General features: G+C 37.5%; 1 protein-coding gene across 1 annotated transcript in view; it reads right to left on the reverse strand.

The window, feature by feature from the left end:
* The window catches only part of tdrd1 (tudor domain containing 1), a 136,154-nt gene that overhangs the window by 89,413 nt on the left and 23,035 nt on the right, over window positions 1-23,706 (reverse strand). The window contains exons 3-6 of the mRNA XM_039775925.1: window positions 17,071-17,126; window positions 14,525-14,660; window positions 7,078-7,195; window positions 4,207-4,267 (exon numbers count right to left, since the gene is read on the reverse strand). Coding sequence (XP_039631859.1) covers window positions 4,207-4,267; window positions 7,078-7,195; window positions 14,525-14,660; window positions 17,071-17,126 — 371 coding nt within the window. The remainder of the gene's footprint in view (window positions 1-4,206; window positions 4,268-7,077; window positions 7,196-14,524; window positions 14,661-17,070; window positions 17,127-23,706) is intronic.

Below are 23,706 nucleotides of genomic sequence, written 5' to 3' on the forward strand. Positions count from 1 at the left end.
GCTACAGGAACGTGTTCAGATCACCAGATCACTTGCATCAAAACCGGAGTCCAATAAATCAGAGTCCAATTCAGCGATAATATGAAAAAACTCATCCACAGATTATTCTGCTTGGAGCATTCACTTTGGTATCTCTCCACATGCCATTTTAGAAGCTGTTTGCTGTTCGCTACTCGCACACATGCAGGGAGTCGAGGTCAAATCAACAAAGCTAACTTTCCTTCTAGCAAAAGCGTATCAAAAAGCGTTATAACAAGATCACTGATCTCTATCGATTGTTAGCTAGACCGAGACATCTCACAAAGTGAGAGTTTCCAGCAACGTATTGTACTGCATTGGTCGGATTGCTCGGCCTACAGAAACGTTCGCTTGCCATGCCAAATTCTTGACAGCATTTGCAGTAAATAGTTGTCTGGTCCACATTCGACCTTTTAAAACAAAAGTATCTCCAGACAACAGACACGGCTCCTTTCTTCGGCAAAAGTTCTTCTGTGTCATCGTGTTTAACTTTATCGTCTGATACAGCTTCAGTTTCTGAATGTTCTCTGTCCATTTTCACCGTTCAATACCTCCACTAATGCATGTACTCCGTTGCATGCGTGTTTAGTGTTGTAGCAGTGACAACAGCCCCCTCCTTAAACAGTTTCCTGCTGCGCCACGTTCTGAACATTATTTAGGCTATTTAAACCAGTGTTGCGGTATAAGAAAGATCCATATCATAACAAAAATAAAAACTTTTGGTATGAACCGGTATACCTCCCAGCACTGCTGTACTTACTTGTTTCTGTGCACTGTGCAACACGACAAACACCATTACAGAAGCTCTCTCTCCCTTCTCCATATTATTTTTACAAATATTACTAATGCCATTAATTTCTTTTGTTAGGTTTTAACCTCTGGTTTGTTAATATGCATGCATGGGTGGATTTTTAAATTAGGATACGTTACTGTCATCTCAGAACTAAGTAATGGCTTATCTCAACTGCCTTTCTGACAAACTCCAAATTTAACAGATATCACAGTGTAAAGGATCAGTTTTACTATAAACTGCCCTATGTGTATAATTGTATATTACAAGAGGACACTGAATTGAACTGCTTGTGGCAGAACAAAAATGAATTCTCTAGTCCTTATATTATTGTAATGGTTGCATTTGGTTGGGGGGTTGGTGCCATAGTGTTTAAGTTAACAGAGTTGCTACTGGAATACTGAGTGCCATTAGCAGCACTATTGTAACCTTAAGACAACAAGTGCTATTGGAATTTTGAACAGGGTGCGCAACACAACAATTTTCATTACCTCTAAAGTTCCACAAAGTTAAAAAGAGACCATATGCTGATAAACAGCAAATAAGGGATGGATAGCTAAGCAAGCACTTGAAAGAACAGGGAAAATGTCAAATCCTCTGATCTATTTGAATTGCTTGATGCTACAGTATATGATAATATACATGTTTCAACCAAATCATTACCATGGGGGAATACCTGAAAAGGAAGAGTACACACAAACACAAAAATGTACCAATTCAACCTGTTTGATGTACATTCCCGCAAAGCAGAGCAATTCTAATTGTGATGGTTTTCCCAATGTCCATCCATCCATCCATCCATTCTCTTCCGCTTATCCGGGGTTTCCCAATGTTTTGGTTTTTTTTTTTCACCTCACTGTTTTAATGTTGCTATTCTTCTACTGATGCTTTTTTCCTTGGTTTTAATTTGTGTGGTCAGGAATGTTCAATTAAACCCTGTCTTAAGGTGTAAATATTTTTATGCTTTCTATGTAATTTTGCTTTAATGCTTCACCCAGCCATTTCATACCAATAATCATTTACGTATACTTACTGTAGCAATAAGGAAATTTCCAAAGCTACATGTGTTATTCATGGGCAGACAATTCTATGAACTACACACATAGATCAAGAAAAGTTGTAGTCATTCAACAGACTTCAATACCTAGTACTTAGTTTATCAAATAAATACTGATAAGATATAATGTTATTCTGTCTTGACAAACAGCCTTTCCCCTTTTTTAACCTGTGCTTAAATTCAAACTAGTCCAAACCCCAGGTACTATTTTAGACACTGAATATCTAGCATCCCTGGCTGGAGACATCTTTTCTACTTCAGGGAAACCAAGACTTTAGTTTATTTTCCCCAGCATTGAAGAACAACCCACAACAGGTCAGATGTGATCATCTTGGGCAACAGTCATTTGACAAAAGTCAACTAAACACAATGACACACAGGTGTGAACTCTGTATAGATATCCAATGCTAGACAGTCCATCGCACTTTCATTATTTTATTTGAGTCGTCATTTATTAACTTCAAGACTGGCACAAATGTGCAATCATCACCTTAAGGAAAAAGAAACAGGATTATAAAGAAATTAATTGTTTGTAGCTTACTATTCAACTTAGTTTTCCAAAGTGTAAGAGAGTAACAAAAGGAGAAAGAACTGAGCTGCTGCGAGGTAGTGTGCTCTTCTCTTCTATTTATGCATGATTGGAGCTGAAAGAGTGATGAAGTCGCTCTACCTAAATTTAAGAGGATTTAAGAGACTATGACAGACATGGAGAAAATATAATGCTAAGGTAGGTGAGCAAAAAATGGCAGATTTGACAGAAGATTGCTTGTTACCGGACCAACCACCTTTCTCCAATATTGGAGTTGATTATTTTGGTCCTTTTCAAATTAAAGAGGACAAAGTCTGATCATGAGGTATAGAGTAATTTTTACTAATCTAACAATTTGAGCCATACACAACTTATCAATGACATACATCTATTCATTTACAGAAGAGGACAAGTTAAAATAAATACACACAGATAATGGAACAAACTTTATTGGAAAAGAAAGAGAGCTACGTGAAGCAATTAAAAATCTTGACCAAGACAAAATCTGCAATGCCATGATGAGGAAAGAAATCAAATCAAAAGCAAAATATAGCAATTTTCTCTGCTCCTGCACAAACAATTAGGGGTCGGAAGTGTAACAGCCAAACTTAGAAAGTTAATGTTTGATGTTAAATTCATATATTTGCTTAATTTGTATAGAATTTCACTTTCTTATAGCTACCTAGAATACGGTATAGCCTTTTACCCCCTTAAGTTAACATGAGATAGAACTTTCTTAGCTATGTCTGTAGAATAGTGTGTTTGTTAAGACAGGAAATAGTCTTACTGCTAGCATGAACTATTAGATGTTTGCCAATAAGAGATGGCATACAGTTTTGACTGTGCCTCAAGTACAACTGTATGACTAAACTCAGAGAAATGAAACAAGATATATAAGCCTTAAACAAGAACTTTCCTTTTCTTTAATATCAAATTTAAAATGGAATCCCAAACTCAAAAATTGTATTAGCTTTAAAAGAGAAATATAAATATATGTATGTATGAAGGACCATTAATAACCTGCATTACTACTGTATATTTGTAACATTGTGTTTGGGTTAATATGATGCCCCCAATCAGTACGGAGAAAGTAAGCTAATGGACCAAAAAAGAAAATCTCAATCTCTGCTTGCAGTTTTGGGGGAATGGGGGGCTGGTGTTTAAGATATGAGGGGGTAAACGCACAAACGTACATTGCAAATTTCATTATTTCCTACAAAGAAAAAAATATCTGAGACAACAGCAAATTCCTGTACTGGACTGCTAAGTCATTTGAAATTAAACTTTGGCATCTTTAAGCACATTTCCATTCTCTATATAGGTAATATGCTGGGGCATTTTTTTTTTTATTTAAACATGCGAAGTTTGAAAACCTCAGATGTCTGGAATGTCAGTTTCTGAAGTGAATTTTACAGGAGGACAGTGTTTAACAAAAGATATGTAACAGAACGTTCTTCAGAGCAGGTGCTAAATGATATGACTGTGAAACTAATATCATTGATGACCGTCATTAAAGGATGCAACAAAGAATGTTAACAAGTTGCTTGGAATGTTCATATTTGTAGTTAGGAAAGGCAAAATAACCAAGTAGCATGTAATGTCAGCATGTTTAGAAGGAAAATTTAGTTTGTTTTTTTTTTTTTTAAATAAACCAATCCCTTGGAAAACAGTGCTCTACCAGTGATAATTAACTCCATAATGGGCAAACTGAGATGCCCATCCAATTAATTATTTTACACAGAAAAATATCATTTATTAAATATGTTTCCAATAGTAGATTTAGATCCAAAAAGTCCAAAAACGCATCTATACCTTAAGTTCTGGTGCCTTTATGTTTTCTTCAGACCTTCTCAGTGTATCTTGCATTTTCTCACTTTAAATAAAATATAAATAAATGAAGAAACTATAACAGGAGTCAAATTACCTGTTAGGAAATTGAAAACAAATCTCAAATACATTTCATATAGTACATACAAAAACATTTCATTCAACATTAAAAACATTATGCTGTTGAATTTTCAAAGGAAGAAGCATGCATTTTATTCAAAGAAAAAAATGAATGTACAAAAACTCTTGAATATTAGGGAAGAGAATTACAATCTTAAAATGTGTTTTTCAATTTAGATCTTCCTTCCAGAACTATGGGTATGTCATGTAAAACATTACATGTGTTTATTAAATGAAATACTCATCAGTTTTCAGGCTTGCTTAATCAAGTTTTTAGGAGGACAGATATGATAAATCAGTGTAATAAGTAATTCTTAAACAAGTAAGAAGGTACACTCAAGTTATGTACACCTTGTTAGAGCTTAGTTACAGATAACATATTGTTGACAAAATAAAGATAAATGACAATTATTATGAAGAGTTAATAGGAGGTTAAAGAAATCTTTACAGTTTAGTCAAAAATAAAGACAGAATATCTGAAAATTCTGACCAGATTTAGTAAAGTAGATACTGTTAATTTAAATGAATTCTTCAAATAGAACATGGATGCACTATTCCCTTACTGAAACAAAAAGGGAAATCAATCAGTAACCCTGAACAGACATATTTTAAGATACTGGGGATCACTGTGTGAAACCACAAAAGTGCAGTATATACGGATGATGTTCTCTGTAGTAGTGGCTGGTATAGCCAAAAATCTATATCATGGCATAATTTAAAATTCTGACAGTTTCACCAGATAGAGGTATGAGGTATGGCTTATTGTATTTACTTTTCAGACTATAATGTAACAGAAGTACTGATGTTTATTTGTACACACCGGCTTGCCTCTTACCCACAAACACCTGTTAACACTCTGTGTTACTTAGATCAAATTGATGGCAGGTATTCAGTTCTCTGTCTTTAACCTACAAAAGTGCAGCTTCTTTATCATTCACGTCACCACCAAACAAATGACAAGACACAGCTTTTTCCTGTACTACTACTTTGTTTAAAATTGACAGCGTTAAACACCTATACTGTATATGGTCAAACTCTGTTAATTCAATGAAAAATGAACACACTACTATCGGTCATCTTCCTAAATATGTAAAACATCAACACAAAATTATTTTTCCCTGTTTCCTTTAGGATTAACAGGTTTTCAGGTGTTATCATAAAACATGTTTTAGCACAGAGAAAAAAGTTAATTTATACCAACAAGAAGAATTTTACCTGGTATATCAAATCAATTGGTTTATCACCCACTACTAGCTGTTATTACTGCTTAGTATGTCAAAGCTGAGTTTACCAGTGAAGTTCACCACAGGACCTTAAATTCCAGACAAAGCATTGCTTCCAGGTCTTTTCCAAGATCTGCGCAGACAAGTTTATCATTGTTCATTTATGGTTTTGAGGTTAATAACTCATGTAACTTCATACTTGAGATAAAATGGTAGCAAATATAACACCACTTTTTTCCAAGTTAAATGTGTTACTATAAGCAAAAAGTAGCATATTTGTGAGGTAACATTGTAGTCTTCATAAACTCTTCACTTGCTAACTAGAAAACCATCCTTCCATTGTCGTGGAAAAAAAAACTTCAAAAGAAGGCAGTCAAGGAACCCAGATGAGCACAGAGTTATACACAGATGTCTCAGTCTATAGAGTGAGCAATCAACTAAACAATTCATCTGCTTTTATTCATTTTTTCTAATTACATTACCTTATCTAACATATCAAGTCATGTGACTCTTAATATGCAAAACTCCTCCAATCAACTAATGCCTCCACTAATTTTTGACTCTTCCATTTTTCTGAACACCGCTTCATTACAAGGGGTGTTTTACAGATTGCCCTATTGATCTTAGCACCACTTTATAGGAGGGGTGTTTGGAATTTACCATCAGTTTATTGCCACTTTCTTTCTGGTTGGGTTGCTAATCACTGACGTCATTCTAACTTTGTATAAATATGCTTGTATCTTCTTTAAGACAGTGCAGAGACCTTTTGTGCTTTCAGCTTTAAGTTGCATTTAGTTAACACTTGAGTTACATTAAATACTTTTCCTTGTGTTTAATCATTTATTCTGATATTGCTTCATACAAGATTTTCTTCAAAGACTATTATATATTAAATAAAAATTCTATATCATCACTTTTATAGCAGTTTCTGTCTTAATGGTTGTGTGGTGTGCCAAAACACAAAAAGGCTACAAAAGAAACATATCCATTACACTTAACTGCAGACCCTGAAGAAAAACCAGGTATCAGACCTAAAATACTCTAACACTCAAAAGTAGAGTGATGGAAAAAAATTCAATGTTTAATTTTCTAAGCAAGAACTAAAACGGTGAATTGATTTCGACTGTTCTCAATTTAAGAGAATATGAGAAAGAAAAGCTATCAGCCCAGTTCTGTTTTGTATTACTTTCCAAATGGCCTTCCTTGTTAACATAATTGTGCATACACAGTATATATCTTTGATAACCCTTGAGTTACATTTTAAAACATTGTGTGTTTGTTTCTTAAACCAAGCAGCCTTAGATAATCTATGAAAAACGGTCAACAGAAAAAATTGTAAATGAGAGATTCTGCCCTAGAAATTTTTTTAAAGAAAATCCAACAGTATTCATGTCTTAGAAAATACTACCATGCCAAGTATACTGACAAATTAGTATATACAAAACAATTAAAATTGGTTATTTAATAGGAAATTTATTGCAAAATTAATCAAAAACAGCTGAACTGCACCTACCTCTGCATTATTTTCTGGGAATTCTCCTTACATACAAGTTTATGGATTCCCCATTCTTTTCTCTGGCAACTCACAGAACAATAATTCACCTGTTTGCATCCAGAACACCTTAACATTCCTAAAATGTAGAAGAAGAAAAAAAAAAAAAAACTTGTTCCAAAGCTTATGATGTTGCTGCAAGATTTAATAGATTAACGTGTTACTGCTCTTAACAAAAAAGGACATAGTACTATTTAAAATACAGGTAAAATTCTGTTACAACGAATATCTTTACAAAGAAATTTTCATTACAACAAAGTATTTTTATGGCCCCGACAGTTTCCCCATATGACACGAGTCTATAGAAATCTTGTTACTACAAAATACATTCAGCAGATACTTACATTACAACGAAGTGCCCAAAAGACCTTGAAATGCCTGAATGAATCATCCACAGAGCAGTTAGTTCAGTGGTCGCAACTCAGTTGTGTACAATGAACCCCAAACAGAAACACTGTAAATTTGTTTTCTTTCTTTGAACTTTCCTCATATTGTTTTTTTGCCATGTTTATTTTTGGTGGTTTTCAGTTACACCTTTTGCTCATTGCTCGTAAACTTTTGAAAAACATCCAATGGAATTTAACTCATTGTCACCCTCCTATAGAAATGGCAGACACGAAAAAACAACAGTTCATATCAAAAGAAAAAAAAATTTCCATTTTTGCAGCTCTGGATTCCGGTAAAAAGAAAAAAGACATTGCCAGTGAATTCGGAATTTCACCATCGATACTGTTAACTTTCTTGACACACCAAGCAAAAAAAAGAAGAAAAATCTTGGGTTGCAAACGTATGTGAACTACTGCATTTGAAGACATCGAAAAAACAGTTTTTATGTGGTTCAGTGATGCTCGCTCAAGAAACATTCCTATTAATGCAGCACTCATTCAAGAAAAAAATGTGAGGTTTCTAAACGCTCTTGTGACCTCCCCGAACTGGACAACACACTGAAGAGTGTCTCAAAGTGGGATCCCCGCATCTGAGGAAGACTGTTTAACCATTGCCAGGGCAACAGCAGGCTCACAGCTCTGCTCTTGCCACCGAAGAAAACAGAAAATATCTTCATGGGTGATGCAAGGAACATTGTAAATGCAGGGAACATTATTTTAATTTTTTTTTTCATTTATATTACTATTTAATTTAATATTGTTTTATTGTATCAGTATACTGCTGCTGGATTACGTGAATTTCCCCTTGGGATTAATAAAGTATCTATCTATCATTACTTGGCCACTAACCTGGCCACAACTCTGCCTGACTGCTGTGTCTGTGTATAGGAGAGTGGGAGATCACGCTATAATAAATAACCCTGCTGTTCCTGTTTCAAGCTGAATAAAGCTGGTTTTGCTAAAGTACTGAGACTCAGCCTCGTGTTTTGGGGTGTAAGACAGGAACTTATAGCGCGACCACAATCTTTTAGGATTTGCTTCTGTGGCGCTTCACTGCAGCACTGTGAGCCTGCTGATACCCTGTCCCGGCAATGGACAAACAATCTTCCACAGACATGGCAATCACGCTTCAAGACGCACTTCATCGTGTCGTTCCCGTTGGTTGTGGGGGGATCCCAAAACAGAAAATAATGATTCGGCTTCTGATCGATAACTGTGCTGCCCACAACACGCTTCCACATTTAGATAATGTTCACATTTCATCCCTCCAACCCAATTGCACAGCAGTGCATAGGCCACTGGATTTGGGCATCCTTCACACCCTAAAAGTGTATTATCGCAAGAAAATACTGAGAAAAATTCTTGTCAACATAACTTGCAGAGAGGAGGAGATTAAAATTAACACAAAAGAACCTATTGAAATGATTGCAAACACCTGGACGCAAGTTAAAGAAAGCACTATAGCGACAAATACAGAATCTTATTATTACGAAATTTTCAATACAACGAAATATTTTTTTAGGTCCCTGGCAGTTCGTTGTAATTTTACCTGTATGTGTAAAGCATTATATTTATTACCTAATATTGCCATTATTTTAATACGGCTAGATGAGTCCTAAACTACTCCCTAGTAAAAGGCACATGGCAGTCCACCTTGAGTTTGCCAGAAGGCACCTGAAGGACGCTCAGACCATGAGAAACAAAATTCTCTGGTCTGATGAGACAAAGACTGAACTCTTTGGTGTGAATGCCAGGCGTCACGTTTGGAGGAAACCAGGCACCGCTCATCACCAGGCCAATACCATCCCTACAGTGAAGCATGGTGGTGGCAGCATCATGCTGTGGGGATGTTTTTCAGCAGCAGGAACTGGGAGACTAGTCAGGATAAAGGGAAGGATGACTGCAGCAATGTACAGAGACAACCTGGATGAAAACCTGCTCCAGAGCGCTCTTGACCTCAGACTGGGGCGACGGTTCATCTTTCAGCAGGATAACGACCCTAAGCACACAGCCAAGATATCAAAGGAGTGGCTTCAGGACAACTCTGTGAATATCCTTGAGTGGCCCAGCCAGAGCCCAGACTTGAATCCGATTGAACATCTCTGGAGAGATCTTAAAATAGCTGTGCACCCACGCTTCCCATCCAACCTGATGGAGCTTGAGAGGTGCTGCAAAGAGGAATGGGCGAAACTGGCCAAGAATAGGTGTGCCAAGCTTGTGGCTGTAATTGCTGCCAAAGGTGCACCGACAAAGTATTGAGCAAAGGCTGTGAATACTTATGTACATGTGATTTCTCAGTTTTTTGTTTTTTTTAATAAATTTGCAAAAACCTCAAGTAAACTTTTTTCACGTTGTCATTATGGGGTGTTGTGTGTAGAATTCGGAGGAAAAAAATGAATTTAATCCATTTTGGAATAAGGCTGTAACATAACAAAATGTGGAAAAAGTGATGCGCTGTGAATACTTTCTGGATGCACTGTATAATACACTACCGTGGCTGTTGGTTTGTCTGTCCAAGATATTAAATCACCTGTAGCTCGCAAATTGTTTGAACTATTGACCTAAAATTTGGTACACATATACTATGTGACGCTTACTATCCGCTTTTTGTTTGAACTACTGACCTAAAATTTGGTACACATATACTATGTGACGTTTACTATCTGCTTTTGTGGTGATGATGGACCACCAAGATTATTCCTCTTTTTATTTTATTGTAGAATCAACTCTCGGCATCGACCAACAGGGTGGCTGTGCTGCGCATGCATACGGGCGCTGTTCTCGTCCCTACCACCCTCGCCGTAACTTCCCCTACCTCTTCACATCTTAAATCATTCTTGAGGCAGATTGAAGACTTACTAAGTAATTGCAACACAAATACAATACTAACTTAATCAGATTTAACGCGAAAAGATGCCGACTTAAGAAGAGAAGAAGCAGGTCACTAGGGTGATGAAAAGAACAGCTGCTCAGGAAGTAGAAAGTGCATCAACCTCTGAGCAAACGAATGCTAAACGTACAGAGAAAGAGGATGAAAACTATGTATGTCCAAGTCAAGTATATTCACTGCACATTATCGTGTAGTGCGCCATTACTGGTTTAGATAGAATTACAATCTATATATATAATTCACTAAGGCAAGACAACCATGGAAAGCACGCCGGAAGGGGCGTGGATTCACTAAGCCGCCGACAAGTGAGACACCTATGGCGCACGCAGGAAGGAGCCATGTCCACCAACTCCAAGACCACTGGATACGACGACAACTCACAGAGCCACGCCCACCAACTCGGACGCGACGACACAGAAATACCGGCGTCATTTATATTCGTCTGTCGTAGAGGTCACATGCAGCTCCGACCCACGTTGACTGTTCACAGAGGCATGTTTCTCGCAGAGGTGAATCGCCATACGCAGCGTGTAAAACTGTTTGCGAGGGGTATCCCATGGGATCCATAATCTCAGTTGTAAAGGAATGTTTTAAAACACAATGAAGTGAGCAGTCTTTAAAAAATGAGTTTTCGGTTACGACGCACGACTGCGTGCACCATAGCAAACTGTTCTACACGCTACATACAGCAATTCGCATCCGCGACAAACATGCGTCTTCTTAGATGCTCCTGCACTTTGTACACACCCCCCTCCCACCTCGCTACCACCGTGGTCGGGTGTCTTGGTGGATTATATATAGAAAGGCAGCCCAAACCGCACAGAGCAATGAAAAGTCTGCGTTAGTCACAGGTGCATCTGGACTGTGCAAAGACGACGACACCTCGAGTGACGAGTTGGAGGTGGGCACATGAGCAGGCAGTGTATACTGAACGAGAAATCAGCAGACTAGCATGACGAAGGGAGCGGAGTGGACGTCCTTCTCCTCTCCTCTCGTTCCACCCTCCGCGCCTGAGCACCGCACGGACGATTGTGTGTTGGTTCGCTCCGTGCATTGGATAAAACCAAATGAAGGAGGCAGTCTTTAATAACCAATAAGCCCTGTGCCCTGTTTCATTACCGTCTCATCTGCTTCACCAATGCAGGCCCTGCAACAGTCGAGACGCTCTCTCGGCAGCTGACCTTCTCTGTGCCTGACTGGTTCACACAGAGGCACCACATGACCAGGCGGTGTGTATGCTTCGAGAACGAGGGTGGACGCGACAGGACTATCTAAGAAGAGGCATGTTTGTCACGGATGTAAATCGCTGTATGCAGCGTGTAAAACACTGTATTGTATGTTGCCCTCTTCAGAGTTGCATCTTTTCATTCACCTACAGTCGTATACACAATTAAGTGAGCAGTCTTTAAAAACCGAGTTTTCGGTTACAACGCACGACCGCTTGCACCATAGCAAACGGTTTTACACGCTACATACAGAAATTCGCATCCACAGCAAACATGCGTTTTCTTAGATGCTCCTGCACTTTGTACACACCCCCCTCCCACCTTGCTGCTACCGTGGTCGGGTGTCTTGGTGGATTATATATAGAAAGGCAGCAAAAACCACACTGAGCAATGAAAAGTCTACGTGAGTCACAGGTGCATCTGGACTGTACAAAGACGACAACGACTCGAGTGACGAGTTGGAGGTGGGCACATGAGCAGGCAGTGCATACTGGACGAGAAATCAGCAGACTAGCATGACAGAGGGAGCGAGTGGACGTCCTTCTCCTCTCCTCCCGTTCCACCCTCCACGCCTGAGCGCCGCACGGACGATTGTGTGTTGGTTCGTTACGTGCATTGTTACAATGTTGCTTTTCTTGCTGATTTATTACAGTACCGATTTTTCAAATGTTAATTTTCTCCCTGTGCTTAAAAATTATTAAAAAACCGGTCTGATTATGCGGCGTATGGTACGTCGCGGGTTGGGTAGTTATAAATATAGCTTGTGGTACTTCAAAATGGTTTGCTAAACAGAATTAAAACATAACATAATATAAAAATTCTTCCCCTATTTATTCCAATATATGGGTCATCAACTCCTGTTCTGGCACTGCTGGGTGCAGGGTAGAAAATAATTCTGGACAGCATACCAGTCCATTTTAGGGACTGATCATGGGCACATACAGACTCAAATTCTAAAAGAACCCCTTTGCATTTTTAACTTTACTAATGAGATAAATTTAGCACATGTGTACAGGGTATTCAAGTGACAACAATTAAATCAATTTTACAGGAATACATTGAATTTTAATCAGGTTATACAAGACATGCTATTTTAGCAGTGGTACATTCTTTCCTCACAGCTCATAGAGCACAAGTTTGATCACTAGTCTGATCAGGGTCTGCAAGTTGTGTGTGTGTATATATATATATATATATATATATATATGTTCTCCCAGTAGTACACAAATTGATTAGTATAAGTGAGTGTGCCTAATTTGGGCTGGGTACTGTAAATGTCTCATTAATCACAGCTTATTTATCAACTAAACAAATAAGCTTGATGGACTGAATGGTCTCCACCCATGCTCTTATGTATAACTATTAAACATTTATGCAATCAATTATTTGGTGCAGTATATTTGTAATTATTACACTACTTTGCACAGATAGTTTGTCACTTTGACAATAAAAAGTCCTTCTGTTGATAACTGTCAAAAAAGCCTGTGATTCAATGTTGTTTTATCTTTTATTACTATACCTTTCAAGCGGGTAAAAGCATTATAGGCTCTGTATACACCGATAATACTAAACATGGTACAAAATAACTTAACAAGGCAATGACAATTTTTAGGCAGCTCAGAATGTAAAAGAGTAGCTGCTTTTACTGACCTTAAATTGTCAGTATTGTAACCTAATTCAGTCATACTTTATTGCCGTTTAATATCACAATCATAAACATTTCTTGAGCCCCAGCTAATGTTACTACATACACACACATTCTCAAATCTATTTAGGCTCACGGGGGAACTGGAACCTCGCACAGAAGCACCAACTACAAGGTGGGAAACAGCCCTGAACAGGGCACCAGTCCACTGAAAAGGTACATTCATGTAAACCACCACATTGAAACAATTCTGAATCACCAATTAACCTCTCCTGTACATCTTTTGACATACTGGGCATGTAACAACAATGAGCATTTGTACAGATATGAACATTTCCTGAAAGAGAACAGGAGTGACAATTAAGGGATATGTTGTAACTTTTGCAACGTCTGGTGCTTGACATGATTAATGGCTTACGAAATTCACTTTCTTTCCTAGCATTCTTAGCACCAACTACATGCCTGCATTTTTTGTTTGCTCATTATTTTTGCTGTTGTAGATGCTTATATGTTCACTGCAAGTAATGAATGGCTTATTGGTAGAAAGAAGGAAGCAGGTTTGAATTTGTGCCTCCAAAAATCAAGTTTGATGTGGAAAATACAACAAAGGCACCAAATGCACAGTATTTTTTGACAGATTCCTCCATAAAAAATTGACACGCAAGAGAAGAGCATTGAATGAGCTGCTTTTAATCTCATTGTACATGTGTGTAGTGACAAAAAAAGGCATTCTATTAAGAGAACCCACAGCTGTGGAAAACTATCCTACTCACACATACCGCTTGATGGAGCGTTTCGTTATTATACTAAACACAGGCGTTTAAATAAAATAACTTTGAAATGCCAGAGAAGTAAGTGATTTACAATAACTTTAATATTATTATAAGTTATTTTAACAGTGATTCAGGTTATTTTAATCACTTTTGCTATTCCTGGACAGCATGCTCCCAACCCCTCAGCACTTTACTTTTATCCTGGGATGCAAAGCATCAAGTCAGGTCGAATACACTCTACCTACCGTCTACCAGATTCTAGTTTTCTATTAGCTATGTAACAAACTGCAGCTATATTTGTAATGCTTTACTTTGCATTTTTGTTTGGTATAGTGTAACAACTTAGTATTTTCCTGATGAACAATCAAACAAATGTTAAAGAATGTTTCGTAAGAAATACTCCACCCAAAAACTACAATTCAGAAAACTGTTGCTCACAGTAATGTTCAAGAAATTTTTACATTTTTTAAAAATTAGATATATCTTACCTGTAAGCCCACAGCAACTGCAAATGCTTACTGCTGGAGAAGGGCTACCATTAAGCTGCATCATATGGCTAAATAAGGATAAATCTTCTGAAGAATTCTTATGGTTTTCTTTATTATCAAATTCAAAATTTGATTCCTAAATAGGTAATAAAAAAAAAACTGCATTTAAGTCTGAAAAAAGTCTAAAAATAAAAACAGGTTAAAGTAAAAAAATAAGCATTCTTATTTGTATGTCTAATCTCGTCAGTTCTTAATGAATAATACAATTTAGTTAACATGTAACAATCATGTTTTACCAGTAAAGAAAGGAGGATTCTTGTAAAGTCTTCCAGAAATTTCAAAGCTGAAGTCAACAAATCAGGTGTACATTTGTTGGGTTTAGAGCTTTTATTAAATTAGTAACATCTGTAACCAAGATATTCTGCTGGACAACAAAATAAATCAGAGTGGCAGTTATTAAATTGATGAAATAGTCCAAAATGACTAGAAGAGTATGATTGTGACAACCTATGTGTTTTTACAACCTATTGATTGTAAAAAGTCAAGCCAAGGTGACATCAAAACAATGATGTCTCCTGCCATATAGGGATAGGCTGGTTACAGGTTTTTACAACTATCTTTGTTGAAATTCCAAATGGTTATTACACAACTTTATATTTAATTAACACTATAACTGCTGATGATGACCATGTTTTTATAAAACACGGTTTATTGTAAAACCACAGTTAAGTGTTTGCTAAAAAGTATGTAATCATGTATGCAAACTGGGCATCAAGCACTTCAATATAACCATAGCTTTACTTGGACGAGATTAATTGTACACCATGAGGTGGGGTAAAGTAAAAATTACTGGAGGACTTCTGCAATTTTAGTCACATCCAAATCGCTCACGCCAGTAACTTATGGACTATGCATTTGTGTCTCAGTAATGATTACAGAGCCTTTTACCCTCCATGAAAAAATAAACTCTGATTAGTAAAAATGGTCAGTAAAATTATGTCATTTCAGCAATTCTGATGGAACTAAACTTTCAGCTACATAACACGAAAAAAGAAAGTTGAAAATCTAATTTGAAAAGTCACCATTAAGACCATCACCCACTGCTATACAGCAAATTCAGGGGAGGGTAATTTTTAGTTCATTGCTGTTTATCTTGCTAATCGCTTACAGGTATTAAGCCTTAGTGCTACATGCACTAATAAGTATTTGACTGTGTATATGCATTGTCCTGTATGTGTTACCCATGTCTCTGCATTGTTTTTTACAGAGAGTGATCCCTCCAGTATATTTTCATTCAAATTGCCAGTAAAACTCAAGCTATGTTTATGTACAGCCTTACGAATCAACTAAGAGTTAAACTTCAAATAAAAACATTCACTTAAAACACATATATTCTAATAAGGGGAAATCATGGGACAAGGTGGTGTACATTTTAAATGACATTAAAATTCAAGGATTGAAATTTGCTACACGATTACAGGTACACCACAGAAACGTAGCAATTCCCACAAACTCTGATTTTTATTGCGCTAATTTCATGAACATATTTTGTAATCAATCTTTCTTGTTGTTGCAAAAATATTCAATAGCTTTTTTATTAAATCACTATTTTATAATCGTGCCTGTTTTGTTACTATGAATTACTTTGTCTTTTCATTGCCTACATTTTGGTAAGCTTGCTTGCAACTGGAGTACCTAGGGTGATGGGGACACAAAACACAGGGAGAATATGCAAAGTTGACACGGACAATCAGGTGCTGGATTTGGTTTGACTACACTGGATCTTTAAAGTGGCAGTAATAATCAGTCCGAACTACTGTGCCACCTAAGCTAACTATACTTTAACAAAATATCTCAGATTTCTTAATTAACAGCACTCATACTTATAATTATAGCCTTATGTTAATGGCTAAATTGCCTTAATGCTGCACAAAATTATACAGTATGGTATGGATGGAAAAAAACAAAAAATACTTTTTGGCTAAATATGAGAGGAAATATCTACAGTACATGTAAAATTAAATTATTTATTTAGAGTTAAAATAGTAGAAATAAACTGTTCGAAACACTGGTTGATAACTTAACATAAAATTTTATAAACTTCTGTAAACATCAGAAAGAATAACTTGTGACATTTAAGAACAATGCCTGAAATATTAATAGCAAAGTGCTTTTAAAACTGAGGTTTTGAACCCCCCATCCCCCCCAAAATACATTTTCATTTCTTCATGTGTTAAATATAACGGATGAATAAAAAATGAATTAATGTGTTGCAGTCGTTATTACTTTTTCAAGATGTTATTCTATTTGGTGCGTTACTTCATATTTACTAAAGTAATTCATCTTAAATTTTTTTTTTTTTAATTCTTACACTACTATACAGTACAAAAAAGACTGATCACAGTATTTATATAACATACTATTAATACTTAACTCAATAGATTTTCAAAAAATTACTATAAGAAAAAATGAACAAAATTTACACGTCACTACAGAAAGCAGTGTACTAATTTACATTAACTAATAAAATGTATTCATTTACTTACAAGAGAAATATTTTCAGTGAATGACAAGCTCTGTGTACATTTGCCAGTTCTAAAGTCTTAAAAATACAAAAAAAAAGTCAAAATAAACCACAGTCAAATACAATTTTAAATGCATTAGAACAGTACATAATTTAATTCATACAAGGAAGACTGAACACTAAAAACACTATTCAATAAAAGCAGCAATATTAATATTTGTGTGTTGAACTGTGAACATTAGTTTAAAATTAATCTTATTAAACCTGCAAATACTATCCAAATTTTATGAAACTTTAATTACACCTCTAAGCTATAAAAAAATGAAATATGAGAATGAATACCTTACCTATTACTGCTCCTTTCTGGTCACTGACAGATTACAAATAATGTTTCATTAAAACCCTGCTGAATGACATTCAAATACCTAAACATCAATTATTGTTTAGGACCCATTTAGTAATTTTTGAAATTAATTCTACAATCGTCCTATCCATTACCCCCTCTAATTAACTGAGCATTAATTAAAAATAATATATATAAGCAGTTCAAAATTATTCATCATTAATTTATAAATACAAATTTAAAAATGCTATTTTTCTCCTTGTCGTTACTGTTAAAATAAATACTTGGTTAGGGTAAACAATTTAATAATTCCAGCAAGAAAACTGCTGAGTGACCAAAAAAATAACAGCACATCGTGCATGTACCAACAGTTTATGTGATAGCATACATGATTAATTTATTATAATGGTAGAAAGCAGGCATGTTACCAAAATGTAAAAATATCATTAACACAGAACTGCATATCTATATCCATAAATTAAAAAAAAAATACTGTATGATGTTTGTGGCAGACGTTTGGTGAAACCATGGAAAATTCAATTTCAGGTAACCTTAGATGGATTTTGACAAAACACTCCACAAATTAGAAATCATACCCAGGGATAAGTACTGTAAGTTAGAGAAGGGAAGGACATATTGCTCTGAATATCTGAAACTTGTACTGTTTTATGAAGATCACATTTGCACGTTTGTATTATTTTTATGCCATGACTGCCAAACTTCTGTCAATAATAGCACAGCATGTCAACCACAACCTGTGTGCACTTTACCCATAATGTACAGTATTTCCTGCGGTTAGATGGGGCTCATGTCAAATCACACTCATACTTCATGCAAACCGCTTCAGGGTTTAATTGACACTGTGCAAAGAACACGGTTTCTAATGAGTCTTGGTCCAGTTGCATTCTGATGCAAACAAACATACGGCATGTTCACATCTACCTAAACAAAACGGACTACAAACCTGTTTGGAATGAGGCAGACTGAGGGTGGTGTACAGTTACCCTCATAAGGAGCTCTATAGAGATCTATTGACATCAAATTTGTACTGCAAATGGCACCACATATGCATTCTGAAATGGCTGGATAAATGGATCACCTGGGCAAGTCGAACAAGTCCAGGAATATTTCTCTGGGCATCACCCAGATTGCAGACCAGCTCATCCAAAGCATTGAAAGGAGATGAGGAAGATCATTCTCCAGTTGCTTCCAGCCTGCTAAGAACTGACTCAAACCACCTGCCCAGAAAGTTCAAAGTGTGGTGGCTTTAACTTTGCCTTCTACCCAAGGACGATGTGGCCACTGAAATTGTGTGAAATCACTTTACAGCCATGAATAGAATGGATAACAAAGCTAATTCATTCAAACACAAATGGATAAGGCTGCCAATGTGCTTCTTTGCAATAGGGTTTTAGGTGTGAAATGCTTTCCAACTGCCCATAAAGTCCATCTCCCTCAGCTTCAGGCAACAGAAGTCATGGTTGGTAATGGGACGGATTAATTACACAGACATAGCAATGAGGGAAATGGGAGTCTGGGAGGCGAAAGACAAAGTCGAAAGTCAAGGAGGAAGTGCAAAAGACAGTGAACAGGCTTCAACACATGAAAAGTAGTGGGCAGGGTCAAAACTATTTGGAACAGTTGATGTTGTCCACCATGCTTATGGTCCTGAGCCAGCTGAGAGAAGATAAAGGATTGATCATCACTGCAATTGCTAGGAAAGGAGCAGGATAAGGGTGGTGCTGGACAAAATGGGAGGGAGCTACACGCCATCCAATCACTTTGGCAGATATTTGGAAGCTGCCACAGGCCTGGCTCAGTTTTATGTCCAGGGCAACATATGACACCGTACCCCGACATTATACCTCCATCAGGGTTTCAGCACAAAACAGGCCTGTGACCTCTACGGTAGAGGTCTGCATAGTACCAAATTTTTCTGTTCACTCTGGAAGGTGATCCTTGCCGTTTCCACTCACATCATCCCATTCCCTCCCAAAAATCGATTCCACTCCCTACCACATTCCCACTTTGCCCTCAGATATCATAGGTGGGGTGACCAGGGTTCCTGGTAACTCTGTCTTGCACATCATCCATACTTAGAACAAAAAAATCAATCTGTACTGACTCAATTACAAATGCATTTATTATTACATGTTTAACTTGAGTGGTCATTTAATCTTGTATTCAGTATTTTCAGCTTTTACACATCATGTAGACACTCCTGTCGGCAACTCAGTCCGAGCGATTAAAAATGTTGGGGGTGTTGCTGTGTGTGCATGTTCCATCTCAACAGTGGCGCTGCGGTCTGAGCATATCGTCATCAATCATCACATACAACTCTGCTAGAAAATATTTAATAATTAAAAGAAAGTGCTTGTTTTGCCACAATTACAATGAATAGAAAAAATATATGAAGAAGTATGGTTGTGACCAATAAAAATGCTATTTTATTATGGCCAATCTGCCCCATGGCCTGACACCTAAATGTCAAATTCCGCTCATGTCTAAAAAGGTACTTGAATTTGGCACGTAAAGCACAAGTGGATTCTTAAAATAGGAGAATCTACAAAGGGTAAAAATCAAAAAGTGTGAGTAAATTTGTTTGTGACTACTCCTTTTTAAATAACACAACCAGAATATATAATCTGCACATTTTTTCAAAACATTAAAAAACAGAATAAAATGCAGTCTGCATGGAATTAGAGTGGGTCATGCTACAACTACTGTTAATAACAATACTGATTAACACACTCAAAGGCTTGCAAATACACACCAAACAATGACATCTGAACCGCATGTTACAACAATTAAATGGAATTGTCTTCAGCAAAGTAACTTGAAATGCATATGGACGAATAGTGTGTTGTTCACTGATTTTGACTGCAGCACAAATTGTCTTTCTTTAAAAATCCATCCACTTCTCTTTCAGACTGAGCACTTGAACTTGGTATGCCCAACACATGTAGCACAAGACTGCTGAGTGCAGAAACTCAGACCTGAATGAGTCCCACCATTGCAAAACATTGCTGGTGCTTTCAGATTCAGAGAACATTACTTTCATAGTCATGTATTCATGTTGCTCAGCATCCACTGACTTTGCTCTATGCATGTCCTGGATGCAAAGTGCATCATCCCAGTCTACAAACCTGCTATAGCATGCAGCAGGGTGCTTGAAAGATGGCCAGTCATCCTCTTCATGTACATTAAATTCAATGTCTGTGATCACCTCCTTGACAGCGTGAATCATTTCTCGTCATCTACATATATCGATCATTTTCACAACTCTAGATTTTGGGGTCAGTTTTGGTTGCCGCTCTGTAAAGCATGTGAAGTGGGTATGGCAAAGTGTTGTTAACCAACATTAATTCCTTCAGTCGTGACGCAGACAAAGATGCAGAATTAGAGATTAAAGTGTCTTGTGTAGCAGATGCACAGTGCTCCATCAACCTCACAGACCAAGGAAGCACTAATGTTGTACTGAGAGAAGTGCTGTAGCTTTAGAAAGCCTCATGGAATGGTTTAAGGAATGACAGGACAGATTCAAGTGTGGAAAAACCTCATTTTGGTTAGTGACAAAACATATGCAATGTCTAAATACTATTCCAAAATCAAATTCATAATCACATAATTTGAGATCCATCTGTGCTCATCAGATTGCTTGAGTGGCTGTTCTAATTTGCCATGATGCTCTGAATGTTTGAAATATGTGATGGGTTACCTTACATTAGCTACGATCAGAGCTACTTTCAGTGACTCTTCCATCAGGTCAGTGGTAAACACACTTGACACCATAACATTTACTATGTGTGCATCACAGTTCAGCCTTACAAATACAAAAACACCATTAGCTCCACAACTGTGACAATAACCATCTTCATAGCCGTTGCATTAATACCAAACACTATGAGGTTTTGCAGCAGGTGACAGCAATTGTTATCAGTTTTTGAGGTGCTACCCACAACAAATGGTAATGTAAAAAGCTCCCTTGACTGCAGCGAACACTGGTCATTATTGTAGTGATTACTTGCAGAAAGGAAGGAGGTTTTGCAATAATTTTCTGTCAAGATGACCAAAGTAACAGCACAGTCATACTTTGAAATGGTTGGTGTGATTGTATAAACAACCTTAAGCTGTAGCTCCTCTGTCCTCTTTTCAACCTGCCTCGATTTTGTCACTGACTGTAGTAATATATCACTGACATTTAACTTTCCTATATTGGCTGCCATGTCAATTTTCACTAAGGCTCATCTGCATTCAGACTGCTTGCTTGTGACTCCATGAATACAGCATACTCACCACGTCTGCTCACATACTGTTAAATTTAGTTCTGCACTGCAAAATAAAGAGTTGGATCCCTCAGGCATTTCCACAGGTAGAGCCTGTACGACTACCAACAGTTCTCTCTACCACACTCTGCTAGGTTGAAGACCACACTGACAAAGAAACATGAGCTGGCAGTGGTGGTGGAGAAGCAAAAGGAACGAGGAAAGACATAAGACCCATGTAGGGAACTGCCAATAAATGCTATTCCTGAAACAGGGGGAGCCTGCAGACCACCAACAGGAGACCAGCACCAAAGCTCCTGACACAAGGAATGGAAAAATAGAGGTGGACGTGGGAAAGCAGCTCCATTTCTAGGCAGACATTTGTAGTACAACATTGCAGCCAGATATTGCTGGTCAAACTTATAGAAGTTTAGATTAGAACCAGCCAAAGAGAAAAGGGTTTCATCCTGAGGAGGTGGGAGCCAGAGAATTCATTAGCGTGTCTACAAAGCGATTACTTACAGACTATAGGTTACAGGGGTGTAACCTATGTTAAGCAATGAAGGAGGTATCACAAGATACAGAAAAGGTGGTACACAACTTGGGGAGCAAACAAGCCTAGTGATAAAGGTAGCTGCAAGAGGTGTCAGGGAGACATCCCTGTTCAGTGCTCCACCACCATGATGTTCTGGTTAGAGATCCACAATATTTCAGGAACTGTATTTTTATTGGCCAATATTCATTAAAAATGACGACATTGAAATCAGTCAGATGTTTATAATTTGGGATTGTCAACATTGTCAGTTCACTAAATAATTAAATGTTGTTTTCATTGTTCGGTGTGGCACTACATTAATACTAGAATTACCAAAGCCTACGAAAAAACTCGTAATTCCCACCCACCTTAAATCTCTTCGCATCTCTCCATCAGCAACTTTTGTCTTGTAAATGTGTCAATCAACACAAGCAGCCTGCTATACTATCCCCCCCACCGCTGCAGAAAGGGCAAAACATTTTCTCAGTTCAGGCCTTGACTATCTTGGAGTGAAGTGCTGGAGTTTTAGAGGGTAAATAATAGATTGTTATTTGGAGCACATACATTTCATGTGTGTTCCGTGTCTACAACTACCTATGTAAACACATAGTTAAAACAGAAATTTTTCATGTTTTGGTAATAAATGACAAAATGTAGACATGAACTGTATAATGTGCGACGCCTAAAGTCCAAATATCAAATAAACACTTTCACAAAAGGTGCAAGTATAATACGCCAGCTTTCGTGGTGCCGCGGTAAGAACTGCTGACTTGTAATCAAAATTTTTGTAGGCTTTGGTAATTCTAGTGTTAAGCTGATTTGCTGACCACCTATAATCAATGCCAAGAAAAAGGAGTACTGAAGTAATTCTAAAATGTTAAAATCGATATTTATCAATATTTAAATAACTTAAGACAACCCTAGTCATAACATCAATCTCACTCATTAGTTGTCTGTTCTGTTACTATTGTCATAGATTCCCAGGGATATGTCCCCGCCAGGACGCCAGAAAAAGCAGGGGACTGGAAATGGGACAATATTTTCCCTGGAGTGCAGGTGGGCGGCTTTCTTGGAATTCAGGGGGGGTCACAGAGCTATGAAGCTCAACCCTCTGCAAAGACGGAGTTACCGCCAGGGGGCGCCCACACATGGTTGGAAATATGGATGGCAGCACTTCCACCAGACCAGGAAGTGCTGCCAAAAGAAATTCCAAGGTCACCCGGAGTGCTTCCGCCACACCAGGAAGTGATGTTAGGCGGAGCACCTGGAGCCTGTCCGGGTCGTTATAAAAGGGCCCGCCTCCCTCAAGAAGCTGAGCCAGAGTTGGGAGGAAGGAGACAAAGCTTATGAGGAGGGGAGAGGAGGTCATTGTGTAAAGAAGAGAAAGGACTGAGACTTCGCATTGTGAGATTAATAAAAGTGTGCATTTTGGACTTTCTGGTGTCTGTCCAAGTCAGGGGGCATGCTTTTCACACTATATACAGTTGACTTTTTTTCACATTTCTCATTTGAGAC

Source organism: Polypterus senegalus, chromosome 1 (genome assembly GCF_016835505.1).
Source record: "Polypterus senegalus isolate Bchr_013 chromosome 1, ASM1683550v1, whole genome shotgun sequence".
In the NCBI taxonomy this organism is placed as follows: Eukaryota; Metazoa; Chordata; class Cladistia; order Polypteriformes; family Polypteridae; genus Polypterus; species Polypterus senegalus.